Below are 18,093 nucleotides of genomic sequence, written 5' to 3'. Positions count from 1 at the left end.
GTGACACAACAAAAAGCAAAACCAATGTGAACATTTGTAAAAAAAACGACCTCAGTGATTTCCCAGGAAAAAAGAAACAGAATTATTTGAGTGCATGCATTAGGATTGATTGGATTCAGGTTATGTGTTGTCTACTGAGTGCCATTCTAGTTGGGCGGTGTTTTGTCAGAAGGAAAATCAGGAAGAATTTGGCTAAGATTTGCATGCAGCAAGTGCCAGTGTCGAGAAGATAGGTCAATGCTTGTGGCAGGTAAAGGCTAAAAGAAGGATGTAGTGTATGGTGAAAGGCAAACTGGTGGATCAGCATCATGCGATGAGCATGCCAGAGAAGTTGGAATGACGCTGAATGGAAGAAGAGCTGACCCGTTTGTTCCACACTTCCCCTCCACACCATTTGCTTAGCCAGCGTGGGCAGTCTCTTAAAACACACAAGTCACTGCACAAAAATACACATTGACTTCACCCGGCGGTCCGCTGAACAGTAACACAATAACACGACCCTACTGCAAAGTACCCATAAATCTACTTAATGGTGCATTGAAGAAACCCACATAAGTAGTGAAAACGTGAGATGTGCCAAAACTACGAGGTCAAGTGGGATTTCTTTCCCAACATGAAAAGACAAACTGTCTCTCTCTGTTGATCATAAATAAACCACCAGCTAGAGGTCAGGAGAAAAACCAAAGATGAGGAGAGGCTAAAGGAGGACACAAGAGAACTCTAATGGGAATACATGAGACAGAAATAGTTTGACTTTAGACAGAAAACCTCCAAAGTGACCTCCCTGACAGAAAGATCTGATGGATGGAAAACGAAAGAAGATAAAGACAGATGTGAAGATAAACGGACAATAGTGAACTATAAAATAGCAGAGAGCAAAGATTCTGCAGGTTTGTGCAAGTTAATTTAATGTCTTCCCTTTTTCAAAGTGCGATGTAAAATAAAACCTATAATCAATTTCATCAGTGACACAAACACAAAAAGTGTAATACCGCTGTGGCCTACGAGATTACAAAAAAAATAAACAACTTACAAGTTAAAAACTAAAAGATTAAATTCAGACATCCTCCAGGGCTGCAAAATACCCAGAGAAACAGAAACACGTGAAACTTGGAAGGGATACTCACGGTGAAGAAGAGGTCCATGACACGGGTGTCCAGCAGCGCTTCCCTCCAGGTCTCCCCAGGCTTCAACGTGACGTTCTGCGTGGCCTCAAACATCGCGATGTAGTGGCGCCCCAGTGAACCTCCGACAGTTAAGGCTAACAACAGCATGTAGTAAAGGAGGAGGAGGAGGAGGAAGAGGAGGAGTGCCACAAACAAAACACCAGCTCCTGTCACTACGCTCCTTCTCAATGGGTGTTTTGGTGTTTGGTTTCTTGTTAGTGGCAGCAGACACTTGTAAGTCACTTGTTAACTAACCCTCCCTCTCATTAACCCTGTCAGTTCTCACCATCTCCTCTGTGGTTGGCTTTGTTGTCTTGTCCTCTCTTCCTTCTCTTTCTCCCTCGTCAGCTCTTCTCTCGCCACAGTTTTCCTCCACTTCCTTCTTTCTCACCTTCTTTTCTCTCCTTTCACTCTTTAATCCAACTCAATTTTTTCCTGTAATTGACTCTCTGCCACCCTCTTACCTTCTTGTGTCCTCTGGCTCACCTCTCTTCCCAGCAGAGCTTCCTCCTATTGCACTCAGATTTATCTTCCCTGTTCCTCAAGATCTTAAAACACACGGATCAGTCTATCTCTCTCTCACTCCCTGCAGTCAATCGAGACTCTGCGTTATTCTGCCCCTCTGTCCGCTCCTCTACAAGACGTGCTTGAGACTCCTTACTGCTCTAAAACACTCCCTCCAACTCATCAGCCAATCACCTTGTCTGTCCTGCTGAGGGCTTTCCAAGACCAAGGCAAGGCTCTTTTTGTCTCCCACGACAAACAATCGACACACTATCAACACTCTTTGCCTCTTGACAGTTTCCAATGTCTTTTTCTTTATTCTAACAAGAAGCTGTCTCTTCTTCCCCATGTAACACAATTTCTTCTGATTTACAATTTCATCTACACCCACTTCACAACCCACAAACTGCAATTAAATCTTAATTGCTTGTAAAACTTCCTAATTCTTCTTTCTCTCAAACCAGTCTTTCTAAATTCACACCCCCACAACACGCACATACACAGTCTCATTTAAACGCTCTCTTTACCCACAATAAGCTTTTTTACAAACCCACAACATACACTTTCTCCCGACACACCCAAAACCCTTCATGTCTTTATTCTAGACTCCTAAACACACCCACAAAATGCGTTTTCCTTAGCTCATCAAAAATATTCTCCCAAATTAGACTTTTCTTACACTCACCCTCACAAACCCAATTTCTTCATTCAAAGCATCTGAAAAAGCAACAACACTCTCTACAAACATTCCATTGAATATGCCAGACTCTCTTAACCACCATCACACGTTTTAACTTTCTCCCAAAAACATACAAACTTTCTCTCCTTACAAAATGTACAATTTCCTCAGGAAGAGTTCCAAATAAATTTACCTAATATATCAACACAGCACGATGATCGATTTGGTTTTTCTCCTCCTCTGGAGGGACATTTTTTGCTTACGTAAGTTTGTAGAAAAACAGACAAACTAAATCTTTACTCTAACCTCACAAAAGAACAACCAATTCAACATTTTTTATTAGACTCTCTCCAGTATTTCATCCATGACAAAATCCATGTTAAAATAATAATGTAGAAATACTCCAAAAATCTTTTCTTAATACTCGACCAATTAAAAGGGTTAACCATACTCCAATGATCATCTTGTTGCAAATTATTTGTTCATTGTATATTTATTTAAGGACAATATTTTTAACTAGAACTACCTACTAATTAACACTAATAAGAAGAACTTGGGTTGCTTTAATGGCACCCTGCACATGTTTGCATGTAAAAATAAATACTAATGAAAATAAAAGACAGTCTTCCTCTCATTTTCCATCACCCACACAATCACACACACGGCCATATCAGCGCCCTACAGCTCAATGACAGCAGGAGGAAACTTTGAGAGGAATGTTCGATCAAAGCCAAACGGCGGCACAGGCCTACGAGGTCACGCATTCCTCTGACACCAGGCCACAGTCACTCCCAGTGCACACACCCCACCACGACACACCACAACACACTTTTCGGCACAAAAGTTGGCACCTGTCTGAGGGTCTGCGCGACTGTGTGTGTGTGTGCATGTGTGTGTGCATGTGTGTGTGCATGTGTGTCTGTCCAATGCTTGGCTTTAAGGCTTCTTTAAAAATAGTCGTGGTGGAGCACAGGACCTCTAACTGAACTTTTCCAAAAGGAAAGAATAAGAAAAGGATCTGGGAAAAATAAGAGTAAGAGCGACAATATGACTGAGTAAGTTCATGTGTAGTTGTTTTGCTTTGTTAGGTTTAACAACTCATTTCTGATTATAAAATAACCAGATTTTCTTTTTTTCTTTCTTTGTCTGAATAACTTCCTGGTCCATGAATTGCATTTGTCTTATTGCAGTTTTCACAAAACTTAATTGAAATGAAAACTGTCTGGCTTATACATTTTGTTCTATCTCTTGTCTAATTTAAAACATAATGATCCAAGAGAGAGAAAGGGGGAAAATAGAGGAGCTAGTTCGTATTTGGTTCTACAAACATGAGACTGACAAAGTCCTGCAACCTGCAGACGGTGGTCGTCTCCTCGGGTAAGGACCACCATGGTGACAGAGGCCATACAACCGCTCCTAAAGATCATATGACTGAGACAAAACTCACAAGAGACCTCAGGAATGATAACTACACAGCTTCTTCAACTACTTTACACAGCTGGACAGAGATGTTAAAAGGCTCTGACAGCTTGTGATAGAGAGAAAAGGACGTTTCCGCAACATAAATTCCAAATTATTCGAGAGAATAATTTAGGAACCACATCGAAATACTTAAACTGATAATTTAGTATATTCATATTATTTCTTGATCCACGGATTTAGAAAAAGTCTGAAAATAGTGAAAAGAATCCAACACAACTTCCTAAAGAGACAAACTGATGCTTTATCTAATCCAACAGTCAGAAACCAAAACAATTTTAACTTTACGCTCAAGCAGAAAATGACCAAAGCCAAACTACAAAATAATCTACATTTTTCATGAAAACTCCAGGAAACACACTAAAAGACAAAGAGGGGCTGGTTTACTTCAAAAATTATTTAAAAAGGGATCACCTTATTTGAACACACCCAAATTCTAATCAATAATCATAGCGACCATACGATGTGGTGGTGAATGAAAAGCACTGACTCACTCATCCTCTCTGAACTGTAACACACAGGTCAACTGGTGCTTATTTCAATTATGAGTTATTACAACCCATACCAATGAGACATCAACTTAATCAATCAACATGGTCACACAGAATAACAACAGCAAACCATAGATAACCTTTTATTATTAATATAACAATTATTAATAAACAATTAGTTAATTGTGGAGGAAATAGAAATTTGCTGGGATCTGTGGTAACAGCACTTATTCACTTATTCTATGGTTTCCGAAGAGAAAGAAATTGGGCTTGCCTTTTTAATTTGTGAACTATCAGGCCACTTTATGCACTGTCATGGAAACAACTCACATGAATAGAAATTCCAACTGACAGTTTAAAAAAATGTCTGACAGTCCCTTCAATCATATTCAACCTCACATTTAGGGTTAGGGTTAGACCTAGACCTAGTTTAAGCGCTGACCAGTAAATCTAGAGGCCCAACAACACTCATTGTCGTCAAAAAATAAAAACTGTGTATGTGTGTGTTTGAAGTGCACATGCCTCCAGGGTGACTAATGTAGGCAGAGTGACTCGGACATGTGGGCTGTGGTTTGTTGGGTTTTTAAAAGACATCACCTGTCACGATCTCAACCCTTCCAACAGACTCAAGAATAACTAAGGTGACATTTCGATTTTCCACTGGAAAGATAAGACGCGCCGACAGATTAACACACACACACACACACACACACACACACACACACACACACACACACACACACACACACACACACACACACACACACACACACACACACACACACACACACACACACACACACACACACACACACACACACACACACACACACACACACACACACACACACACACACACACACACACACACAGTAAACCACTGACCACGAGACTTTAAATCAAACACAAGTGAAGAAATTCTCACACCCCGAGTTCTCACTTATAGTTGCCAAATTTGCAGACACATAAACACACGCTGTCAAATCTTAAATAATGTCAACCACAAGTCAAACGCATGTAAAACTGCTGATGTAAGACTTGTCTGATCCGCCTGTCACTCTGGCTGAGAAACATTAAGTTGAATTTTCCTCTTTTTGAATCCAGTTATGAGATTGCACCAAAGGACGAAGACTGTTTTCAGCACAACATCTTCAGTGACAGACACTTGAGAATTCTGGTATTTATAGTTTTGCAAGTGACCTTTAGCCCAGGTAGTGGGCACAGCCCTCAACTTCCAAGCATGACGAGGGAATAAAGTCGTCATAAAAACCCTGCCATTCTTCCCAAGATGGGTTGTATTTCAATGAGCGTTGCTGTGCATGAACTTACCACATGACTACACAAAAGCATATGCGGGCTGAGCCTTTTTTCTGAACGTAAAAGAATAGATGAAAAAGCCAACAGCAAAATGGCTCAAGGACAGAATTGGGGGGACAGTGGGATTAATCCTCTGGGGATCATGAATGTCTGAACCAAACATCCTGGTAATCTATCAAACATCCATGAAATCTTGAAAAACCAAGCATTGGACCAACAGTAATACCAGAGTGTTTGCTGGTAAGATTCTACAACTGGTGTATATTTGAAATAATTGTTGACTTGTTTCAAATTCAAATAAATGATTAGTTTCTTCTTCATATTATTCTGGCCAAATGTTGGTTTCCTATCAATTCACTGTGGGAGATTGTTGAAACGTGTAGCCCATCTCAGTGAACAGTTTCCAACACTTTCCCAACAATTTGCAGACAACGTTCAAAACACCTCACAGATTAATTTCAAAGTATCTTCATGACCACCCTAAATAGCCAACAATCAGATTCAGTAATCTGAACATTTTGCAGGCCTGAACGACCTTCATGCTCAGGGATGGTGGATTAGCGAGCTTCTCCTGTATCCTTTATTCATTATGGTTGATCCTCGCAGAGGATGGACCCACTGCACGGGGGAGAGTGGCTGTGCGTCTGCCAGCCGCCGTGCGAAGAGGGCAGCACTATGCTAAGGCGTGTGGTAGGGTTTAAGTGATATATCCTGAATTAAGTCTCCCCCCGCAGCCGCACCATGTGAAATAACAGTCCAGGAATACCTCCTCCACGACCCGCCCCCTCCTCATTTTCTGTCCTGTTTCCTTCTATCTGTTTAGACAGCAGCTGTCATTATCTCCACTCTACCCAATCAAACCAATAATGAATACACAATGCATGTTCACTGGCAAGTTTATTGCCTGTTCATTCTATAAGTGAGGATTTGAAATAAAGATATCTAGAAAAAAATACATGTTTTTGTGTGATGCTTTCACATAAGATTACCAGTGAATCTTGAGCTTTGTTTGTGTCTTTATTGCCAAGTGCTCATTGTTTTAAATTCTACATTTTTCTTTGCTTTATTAAAATAAAATCAATGTATAGGATTATCTGTCAAATGATAGACAAGAACGTGTCTTGAAGGAACTTCAGCTCAGAAGTTACATGCATCAGCCGAATGTCCATCAGCATTTTAGCCATCTGTATATACACTCCTGCCTGTGTTTAGACAGCAGTAGTTGAGGATTCTCTGCACAGGTCAGGGCCAAGGCAAACAGCCAGCATCAGCTTACACACTCCTAATCCTAACCTTAACCTGAGGGGGCAAAATGCCCATAAATTGACCTCTGCACAGCTAATGAGAATCCTGAGCCAGGCCAAGGCTAGTGTTGGACTGTCTGTCGTCTTTTCAGAACAAGAATAACCCCCACTGAGGCGACAGGGGGTTACGGTAGCTTATAGATGTTAATGCTGCTTTTATTGCGCCTCAATTAAAATAAGAAAAAAGTAGAGGTTTGTCTCCTCACAGGACATGTCAAGTAAGGGGCATCCATATTAATACAATTTCAATTTAGTGTTTCTAAACCAAAAACTAGAAGCACTCAGTCAAGCATATACCTCCAACCAAAGCTCAATAGTTCTCTTAAATTAAATCATGCTGCACCAAATTGCACACACTTAAAGATACCAGTCCCCGAAATGTGATAGATTCAAGATTCAAGAATTATCCCATAGGAAACCTGTGAAAATGTCAAGAAACACCCTATCACACAAAGTTAAAGAAAATTCAATTTTTGCAACAAAATTCCTGTTGAGTCGTGACTGATAAGAATCCAGAAGCAAATGCAGGTGAGTGCATACGTTTCCTAATGTCTAAATTTTTGCCCGAGTTTTTAAACTTAAATGGGGCCAGCAGTGTTTCCAAACTTCATAAACGTAGCAACAGTGATGCGTTTAAAAACTAGAATGTAGTGTGGATGTAGCCTGAGGAAAATAGTTGGAAGAGGCATGCAGGGAACGTCGTTCTAATTTAAAACAACTTGAGTTATTAAGAGCCGATACACCATGAAATCTACACATTCCTCTCCAGTGAAGAGAAGAACAGATGGGGGAAAGCTAAATGAAAAATTGCTTTAGAACAAAGCTCCACTGGCTATTATAGCAACACAAGTGGCAGCGATGAACATACCGAAGACAAATAAACATACAAGTGGCTAAAGGACATTGTTTAGTGCAGGAACGCCGTGGCAGTGGGGACGAGGGTGATCTATCTGTCAGCTCGGACCGCCATTTACAGCACCTGACTGCCGCTGCAGCCTGGAGTCCCGACCACGACCCTGTCTAGAGTCAAGCCAGGTGTGGAGTGACACGGTGTCGTACAGACGCCCGGGGAGCGTGCCTCCACCAGATGACACCAAAGCCTAAGGGCCCAGCTTCAGACGGCGGTGAGGACAGATAACACACACATGCCGCCCAGTTTGTCTGATGGAGGGAGGCTTTTTAAAAAGAGCTGGTTGAAGAGTGTGTGTGTGCCCATGAGGGTGAAAGGCAGCCGCTGTCAGCCACGCAATTAAGGAGAGGCCCCTTGATACCCATCCTGGCATACGCTCGCATCGCAGCACACGGGCGTGTTGTGACACTTGCCGACAGGCGGCCACACTCATTCTGGCGTCCCAGTGGCCTTCATCAATCTGTTCTCCTTTTCAACAACAGCACACACACTTGTACGCTTCACGCACGCAGAATTTCAAGGGGAACGCCTCTTGATTCGAAAATTTATATGCTATTTTTATGGCCTAAGAAAGTCCTTTGAACATTTGTGACAACTCAGCAGCAAGAAACCAGAGAACTAATGTACAGCTCTATTCCAAGCTACTAGTCGCACAGGGATGGGCTCATTTTATTTACAATTCAGCTTTGCCGCACATTCTTTCAAATTCACTTAATGAGATCTTTAGGTTGCAGGTGGCAACAACTGAAAAATTCGTTATAATACTACTTAAATGTGAGAAATAAACTGAGTAGAGCCAAACCGATTTATTGGTTATAAAAATAAAAATCCGTTGATATGATAAAATCTTAGGAATCAATGCTAAGTAAAAATATATATATTGGTATCCTTTACTAATAAAAGATACTTATACTGGTATTGTTTTCTCCTGTGATATCAAAGGGAACACTGTCTTGGTTCAGTTAAGAGGTATATTTGTACATTTTCTATCATTTATGTGCATTGCAAGATAACCAGTTGATACCACTAATAAATGAATTAATTGTTTATAACATTGTGTGATTGAATATCATTTTCCAGCCCAAAGCATCCTGCTTCAACCTCAGCTCAAACCATTCCATAGATGTACAGTAACCTCTGGGATTGCTTCATAAACACGCACTTGTCTAAAAATTGCCTGTGCACAAACTAACACACACTGTGTGTAAATGTGCATCTTTGAGAGCACACACACATATTGAACTGAGCGCGCCAGGCATACCAGGGGGAGCCTCAACAAGCCAAGGCGGGGGTGGGTTGCTGCTGGAATGATACGGGGATGGACGCACAGACACCTCTTTGAAAGTGATACATGGCCCTGGGTGGCAGCAAGCGCCACTACAGATCCGCTCAGACAGGCAGCGAGGATGCCAGGCTGGTTGGGATTTAGGCCATAATGAGCCTGGATACACATAACACACACATAACTCACACACACAGTGCCCAAGTTCGCTCAACAATGCGGCCAACTGCAAAGATAATATAGATGCAAGTACAAGAGATAAACTACAAAGCAACCAGGCGGACAGATATACATTCCTGGGTATCACATATTTTAAAAGACCCCCACCCCACCCCAACAGCAGTATATATTCACACGTATAAAATTCTTATAAGTGATAAAAAACAAATTCCTAAAATGAGGAGGCCCTTGTTTTTGCAAGCGTTTTCTAACCCTTACATAAGCACCTTCATTTAACCTGAACCTTTAATCTGAATACCAAAAGGTGTGTGTAGCAATGTCATGGTGTCAGATGCCTCTAAAACCAATCGAAATAATGAAAAATTACAAACATTAGACCACTGGGGTTGTCTAGTTTAAAGTTATTTGTCTTTGCCAAATTACGCTGTGAAAGTACCCTCTTCTTCAGACACAGATATTCATATACAACACATGAAATGGCAAGCCATGATAAAAATGTGAGTAACAGGAAACTGACCTGTTAAGAAATCTTCAAATTTATGATCCTGACCATTGTAATGTGTAAAAAGTCCTGGTCAACCACTGACATAGAAAGGATATGATTGGGTGGCAGGAAATTCCAGCTGAGGACCTGGTTGGCCAGAGCCAGGTAACGCTGGAAGACAGACGACATCTGGGCGTTGAGGTTTTCTCTGCGGCTGAACTCCTGCAGTACCTCCATGGTCAACATGAAGATCTGACGCAGGCTTTCCTCCTGGAAGCCAGGAAGTAATGGAGGATGAAAAAGAGAAATATGAATGAATCCACTAAATAGAGAATAACGAACAAAGTAAAAGCAATTATCCTTTCTGTAACAACTGTATTGATTCTAAGAATATGAGATAAGGTGGAGAACCCACCTGGAACACTCGCTTGCAGCTGCCGTGAAACTCCATGCTGAGGCCGATGCTGCTGGTTTTACTGGAGCTGGAGAACTCGCTGAGCAGTGCCGTCAGGATAGAGCAGGCCAGAGTTTGCTGCAGCAGAGAAGGTTGTACGATGGAGAAAAATTTACTCAGGTCAAAAGAGCAAGTATCATCAGTAAAGACAGGGAGGAGCGTGAGTGGAAAACGAAATGTGTCTGTGTTAAAACTGAGTTAGTTTAAGATGCCTTTAGGTACCGATTAATCCCTTATTTATTTTTTCAAATGTCATAAAATGTCAAACATCAGGTAGGACGATTTATTCGAGCATTTTACATTTTGGAATGATAAATCTCTCAATGACTAATTGATTGTTTTTCTTTCACTTGGACTAATCAAGAAACCCCCCAGAGACGTGGACACTATCCATTACGATCGCTTTTTCATTAAAAGGTTTCAGTCCTCAGACCATCAGCAGGAAAAAAACAAACAGACCAACTCAGATTTTGACCAAAATATTATTTCTGATGTTAGAGATGTGTAACTAACGGTGTGCAGAGACATCTTTGGCACTAATTGTTTTCGCACTTATTCCTTAACATCAGGGAATGGCAACGAAATGAAGAAACATTTAGGGAACTCATATCTATGAGTTTTGGTGCAGGTTGATTGAATGTAAGGGGATGGCTGGGCCTTGGCAGAGGTTTATGTGCTCTACTGATTCTAGTTGCAAATGAATTGATTGTGACTGAGGGATGATGAATGTGAATCTGGTTTTGTGCATCTTAATAAAAAACTAAAATTAAACTTTCAGAACTGTCAGCTCTCCATGGCACAGTTGACATTTTCTGGTTTGTGGTTTGGGTCATGTAACAAATTAAATACTGCCATCTACTGGCTTACAAGGGGACAACCAGTTGGTTGTATAATATAGAGCAACACTGAAAAAAAACTATTTTGCCTTTTTGTAGCACGGTTCTATTGTCTTAATTATTGAAATGGTCCTTTGTGACTTGAACCAAAACACAAATAATATGTTATCATGAAAATGCCCATGATCTAAACACAAAATTGATTTGAGGGCATGAGCAAAGAAAACAGGCGCTCAACATTATACTTTCTTCTAACCACAGGCTCACGCCTGGAGCTTCTATCTCAGCTCAGCCTTTGTGCCACTTTTTATCTTCAGACCGAGCTCTCTGTAATCTGAGCCAGATCCCAGGCAGGAAAAAAATGGAACCAGGGCACAAATGTCGTCCATCAAGGCAAAACACTAAATAAATATGATCAAAGCTTTAACCCAGCTTTTCAGGAGGCATTCATTTAACTCTACGTATCAGTTGGAAAAAGATTTCACAAGCTCTCGAATGCATCTTGAATTTTATTCTGCGTAACTGCTGACCTGTTACTGAACAGGTCTAAAAAAAGATGATAGTTTATTTTGTATGGAAAATTTAATTTACTGACAGATCTCAGCACATTTTCATCACTTTACATACACCTCAGACTAACCTTTCATGTGAAAGGGAAAATTTAATTCATCACTTTCAAATTTTCCTTTACAGCCACTGTCCTATTTTGAAAAAAGCTACTTAATAATCATTAGAATCTGAATGATTCCTAAATCCTAAAAAGCAAGTTAACAATTAATTATGTACTGTAAAATGCGAATCACTACTTCAAGGGATGTCTTGCTCACCACTGTGGGGTTCCCGCTGCTTATGAGCTGTCCGACCTCGAGAAAGATGCTTTTGCAGTTGATGGATTTATCGAGAGAGCCTCTCTTCACGATGACCGCCACAGCCAAAAGGATCTGCTCACGGACGTACTTCTGCACACTGAAGTAAAAAGGTGGATGATTAGTCACAGAGAAATGACAGTTAATGTAACAGAGAATCATCACAGGCCACTGCAGAGACAGTGAAAAGTAAACTGAAAGAGGAGATTATTGTCTGACGGTGAGATCACAGCTGTAGCTTGTTTTCTTCTTTTGTGTATTCGCAAGAAAAACTTTACTTTATTGCATTTTTGTTAAATCCTTTTAGTGTGTTGAAGAGAGTTTTGGTAACTCATCAATGCATTAGGGCAGGAACTTTTGTTATAGTGTCTGTCACCTGTACTTCACAAATCAAATTAGCCTGTGCTCTTCAACAATTAATCTGGTAAATGCTCATATTTTTATCGCTTGTTTAGTGCACTTATGTTTACATCTCACGTAAAGAATTATATATATTTTCTTAATGCAAGTTCTTAATGCAAATTCTAGATATTTGTGCAATTTATTATTAAGTTTATGGTTTAGCTGTAAATTATCGAGCCTCAATTAAGCCTTAAAGAATGTTTTACTCCCAAATACTGATGTCGCCAGACCTGTTGAATCAAGAAATCACTTAAATAGAAGCTGTCTGACAAAGTAAAGTAGGCTAAAAGATCTCAAAAAGCAACACATCATGCCACGATCTAAAGAAATTCAAGAACAGATGAGAAAAAAAGTAATTGACATGTATCAGTCTGGAAAGGGTTACAAAGCCATTTCTAAGGCTTTGGGACTTCAGTGAACCATGGTGAGAGCCATTATCCACATATGGAGAAGACTTGGAACAGTGGTGAACCTTCCCAGGAGTGGCCTACCAAAATTACTCCAAGAGCGCATCGACGACTCCTCCAGGAGGTCATAAAAGACCCCAGAACAACATCTAAAAGAACTGCAGGCCTCACTTGCCTCAGTTACGGTCATTGTTTGTGATTCAACAATAATAAAGACACTGGGCAAAAATGGCATCCATGGGAGAGTTCCAAGGCGAAAGCCACTGCTGACCAAAAATAACACAAAGGCTCGTCTCACATTTGCCAAAAAATATCTTGATGATCCCTAAGACTTTTGGGCAAATATTCTCTGGACTGACGAAACAAAAGATTAACTTTTTGGAAAGTGTGCGCCCAGTTATATCTGGCGTAAAACTAACACAGCATTTCATAAAAACAACATCATACCAACAGTCAAACATGGTGGTGGTAGTGTGATGTTCTGGGGCTGCTTTGCAGCTTCAGGACCTGGACGACTGGCCATAATAGATGGAACCAAGAATTCTGCTCTCTACCAGAAAGGAGAATGTCCGGCCATCAGTTTGTGACCTCAAGCGCACTTGGGTTATGCAGCCGGACAATGATCCGAAACACACCAACAAGTCCACCTCCGAATGGCTCAAAAAAACTAAATGAATGTTTTGGAGTGGCCTAGTCAAAGTCCGGACTTAAATCCAATTGAGATGCAGTGGCATGACCTCAAACAAGCTGTACATGCTCGAAAACCATCCAATGTGGCTGAATTAAAACAATTCTGCAAAGAAGAGTGGGCAAAATTCTCATTGATAGATATCGCAAACGCTTGATTGCAGTTGTTACCGCCAAGGGTGGCACAACCAATTATTAGGTTTAGGGGGCGATTACTTTTTCACATAGGGCCAAGTAGGTTTGGATAGCTTTTTTCCCTTAATAAATGAAATCATCATTTAAAAACTGCATTTTGTATTTACTCGGGTTATCTTTGTCTAGTATTACAATTTATTTGATGATCTGAATCATTTAAGTGTGACAAATATGCAAAAAAAATAAAAATCAGGAAGGGGGCAAATACTTTTTCAAAGCACTGTATATCTAGAAGTTGCTTTTCATTGGAGATATAATGAAAGGAATATTGTTGTCACAGAAACATAATTTCAAATGGCATCAACATTATCTGCACAAGCAAATGAAATACTGCTCATAACTGGATCGTAGTGATCCACCCAGATTTACATGTTCAACATTGAGCTTATTCATGTAGTCGTCTTGTTTAAAACATCTGTGGGATTTGAAAGGTTTGTTGGTGAATATTAACGGCTGTTGGATGACTTCAGTTTTCTGTGATTTATGTAACACGCGGTGGGGATGTTTGATGTTCTTGCGCATCTTACCACTCAACAGTAAGTTCATAAATACAATATCTTTCTTACTTGGGTCTCTGTAAGACGTAGGTGAGGAGGAATGTCCGCAGCGACTCGATGCTGGCCTTCTCCAGCAGGATCCACTCCCGCACAACAGCTTCCATGATGGCTGTGGCTGCCTGGAACAGTACATAGTCGACCTTACTGGTCTCTGGAGAGGGAGAGAAGATACATATAAGAGAATAAGGAGACTTTGGGTGGGACACAATAATTACTGTGCACTCAGAGCCAATAAGAGCTAAATGCTAAATCATATGTAATAGGTCTGATCCTAAAAGAAGCTATTTCAAAACTGGTTTGTATAAAAAGACAAATGTTGATGATAAATATAAGATATTTTGCTCCATAGCTCCTTTCTGATGGAAGCTAAAGGTCAAATTCACTGATCAAATGAAAGTTTCTGAGTCAGTATGGGGGTCCATGACATTAAAAATGTTTGTTATATCCAAACATCAGAGCATAAGGTTTGTGATCATATCATCATCGGCTGAAGTCAAGACTGTATCAACACACTTGAATACACGCGTTCCTCTCTTTAAACAATATCTGCAGATTTTGATTAAAAGGGCAATACACAGAAGGACCTACTGTGTGTTGGAAAAAAAAAAAGGACAAACTCAAAAAAAGGATTGTTTGTTCAGGCAGTGGGTTAGGGCACATTTTATAGATATAAAATGATCTGAAGTCATCGGTTACCTAAGATGTGCTTGCAGATAGCAAAAGGAGATTTGGACTTCCTGAAGGAGAGGAACACGTGTTCTGCATGTTGCCTCTGTTCTGTGCTGACCATGGACGGCGGTGCCTGCAATAGACAAACAAGTTAGATCCAACAGTGCGTTATGAAAGGACTACTACTCTCCTACACCGTGATATAAATACTGTGGTCATTCTTTATAAATTAGATAAAAACTAGACAAAAAAAAAAATCAGGCAATGCTTAAGCACAGCTCCGAATGTGCCAACACACATGTATACACAGGAACACGCTTTTTTATTGAGGGGCATCACCATAGTACAGCTCAGGAAAGTCACATTCCAGGCCTGATTGTTGTATTAGCAACTGTGTAGTTGGTAGAAGGTAGGAGAAGAAAAGAAGAGCCATTCATCTGAGGACGACCCCTCCACCCATACATACATGTCATATTATGATGGCAAACACACATCAAACATTTAAGGTTGAATCACCTTCTCAATGACATGCAATATTAAAGCTGCACTAATGACTTGTTGTGTGTAATGTAAAAAGTGTTCTGAACGGTCAAGTGAGGTAGTTAACAGGACTGCCTGTGAAGAATGTATTTCTTATTATAACTTAACCATAGTTGTTACTGGATGTCTGATCTAATCATGGAAAAGAACTGAGGTTGGACTACTTACTCCTGCAATATCTGTGAATTTGTACATCTTATATTAATATTTTACTCATATTCCTACCTACCGAATTACATAGTGTTAAAATGCAAACTACTGCTGTGAATTTGCAGACTTCTCTTTTATTCATAATTTGTCATATCTTGTATTTAGTCTTGTTTATAGGCTTATTCTTCTATTATATTAAATACGTTAGTTTGTATTCTAGTACTATATAATGTAACATTAACTAAGGGAGTATGTACAATTTAGTACATTTTATTTTGAGATATTTTAATTCTTCGTATCTGTTTTATTGCTACTTCGCTGTATGATATTAAGTTTCAGAATGAAACAAAAAAGTTGATCCTGAGATTTTTCATGTGGCTGAGCATCAATATAACAGCAGTGAATTATCACATGCTAAAATCAACTTGAAACAGATATAGCAACAGCACTGTCATGTTCAACTAATTTAGACTTTACATCAATTAAGGAGACCAAACATATGTTGCCATTCTATACATTAAATTATAAATCATAATACTTTAAACAGGGAGTTAGAAGGGATAACCTTTAATTCAGAAGACCCCTGATGTCACACTTTGATTGCATGAGTTACACCCAACAGCAACATGTGCATTTTGACTGAATCAGGATAATTTGTTGTGAGTAATGCCACAAAATATATAAAGCGATAAAGTAAAAATGCCATTTCTGAGATTAAGAGAATGAAAAATATTATAAAGAAAGAATCAAGCAGTTTATCCTGAAATGTTCCCATGTGGCCTGAGATAAGTAATCAAGGACATGTTAAAATCAATCTGAAACAGATATAAAGACAGACTGACTGACCACCACAGCACTGACTTAGACTTTATAAACAAGTCAGGATACATGTATTCAACTCATCAACACACGTACATTATGTGTATCAGTTACAAAGCCTATTGTTTTAAACAGGGATAAACGTGGATTCAAATGACATCTGCTGACTCACATGGGAAGGTAAAGCTCTTGTGTGGCTGCAATGAAGCATTACATAATAATAACCAGGCTCATCGTTCAGTCTAAGAGAGATCTGACTGCACATGCACCAATTTACTAAATTCATCATTTGATTGCATGTGTAACAACATCTTCCAACTAAAGGAGAAAAGTTGCAATCAAAAGTAAAAAACAGATGAGGTAGGAAAGATCAGGCTGATATTGAGTTCAGAATTATTCACACAGTTGATCCTGATATTTCCCTTCTGGCCGAGCATCAATATCCATCAGCAGCAGGGAATTAACACATGCTCAAATCAGACTGAAACAGTACTGATTTAGAGTACAATAACAAGGAGCCATGCGTTAAACTAATGTGTAAAGGTAATAAGACAAACAGCGACAACCGGTGATCGAAATGACACCTGCTGACTCACATGCGAAGGTAAAGCTGCTGTGTTGTTCACGTGTGAGCATCTCATGTAATAAACAGACTCATTTCTCAGGGTTAAACTTAGCAACAAGCAGCTGAACGTCAGGGTTCGAATCCCAGAACATGGCAAAGCAAAATGGCAGAAAGCAAGAGGAGGCTGTAGCTAGCGCCTGTCTGCAGCACACACACGGGCTCATGCCACATGGTTTAGCTCCGGTAGCTGCTCCCTTCGTGGAGGCTGGTGGACGAGGGAGAACCGGGGTGGAGAGGAGGAAGCGGACACATGGTAGAAACTGGGGGTTTTCAGGGGGACGAAGCTAAAGCTGAAGCCCAGGATGCTTCCACTGTGAGCGGGGAAACTTCATGTGACACCTGAATGAGCCGAAGTTTCTGGAAACGTGGACCCGGTTATAAAGTGTCTAAACGCGGGGTCACACCATCAGGTGGAGGGTTAAGAGAGGAAAATGGTGGAGGAGGGAGGGAAATGTGGGATTCTCCTCTTTTTTTTAAGGAATAATAGGAGTTTGGTTGGATTTCCCCCCCACTCGCACCACATCGTTTCTCCTGTTGATAAAAAAGACAAGTGAACACATTTAACAACCAGCAGCTCCGGACCTAACCCGGGATAAAGTTAGCACACATGTGGCTCATCCACCGAGGCCTCACACTAACCAGCGGTTCCTCACCATTAAAACTTTGGCAGCGCTTTCCAGCTGTGTGATCACTTCTGGTGCACCGACCGCCGCCATCATCGTCCCTCTCCAATGACGCACCATGCGCTCTGCATTGTGGGAGTGCAGCGCTGGTACCCGGGCACAGGGGGGGGACTGGAGAGACTGTACTGAGTAGGGTTGCCAACTCCCTTTAAAATAAATAAGGGGACACCTCATTGGCAGGGCCGGTCGACCCCATTGCCTTCACCCTTCCTGGCGTGGTGAATTCTTTTAGACCCTTTTTTTGTGAGTGAAACGACTTTTTAACTATTTGACCCTGAATTGAATTAGATGCATATTTTTGAGTGACATGAACACGTGGAAAACTAATTATTATCCAGCAATACACTTTAATAATAAACTAATTCATTAACTGAATAAAATAAGAATCTTTCTTGAACAGAAACCTG

General features: G+C 40.4%; 1 protein-coding gene across 1 annotated transcript in view; it reads right to left on the bottom strand.

Annotated features, from left to right (window-relative positions):
• The window catches only part of xpo4 (exportin 4), a 45,833-nt gene extending 28,086 nt beyond the window's left edge, over nt 1–17,747 (bottom strand). Inside the window, exons 1-7 of the mRNA XM_053440310.1 lie at nt 17,657–17,747; nt 14,897–15,002; nt 14,210–14,351; nt 11,914–12,052; nt 10,212–10,328; nt 9,914–10,066; nt 1,128–1,241 (exon numbers count right to left, since the gene is read on the bottom strand). Of these exons, the coding sequence (XP_053296285.1) occupies nt 1,128–1,241; nt 9,914–10,066; nt 10,212–10,328; nt 11,914–12,052; nt 14,210–14,351; nt 14,897–15,002; nt 17,657–17,746 (861 nt within the window). The 5' untranslated portion in view covers nt 17,747. The remainder of the gene's footprint in view (nt 1–1,127; nt 1,242–9,913; nt 10,067–10,211; nt 10,329–11,913; nt 12,053–14,209; nt 14,352–14,896; nt 15,003–17,656) is intronic.
• Nucleotides 17,748–18,093: the final 346 nt, after the last annotated feature.

Source organism: Pleuronectes platessa, chromosome 14, assembly GCF_947347685.1.
Source record: "Pleuronectes platessa chromosome 14, fPlePla1.1, whole genome shotgun sequence".
Classification (NCBI taxonomy): domain Eukaryota; kingdom Metazoa; phylum Chordata; class Actinopteri; order Pleuronectiformes; family Pleuronectidae; genus Pleuronectes; species Pleuronectes platessa.
This window is presented reverse-complemented; position numbering and strand designations above follow the sequence as displayed.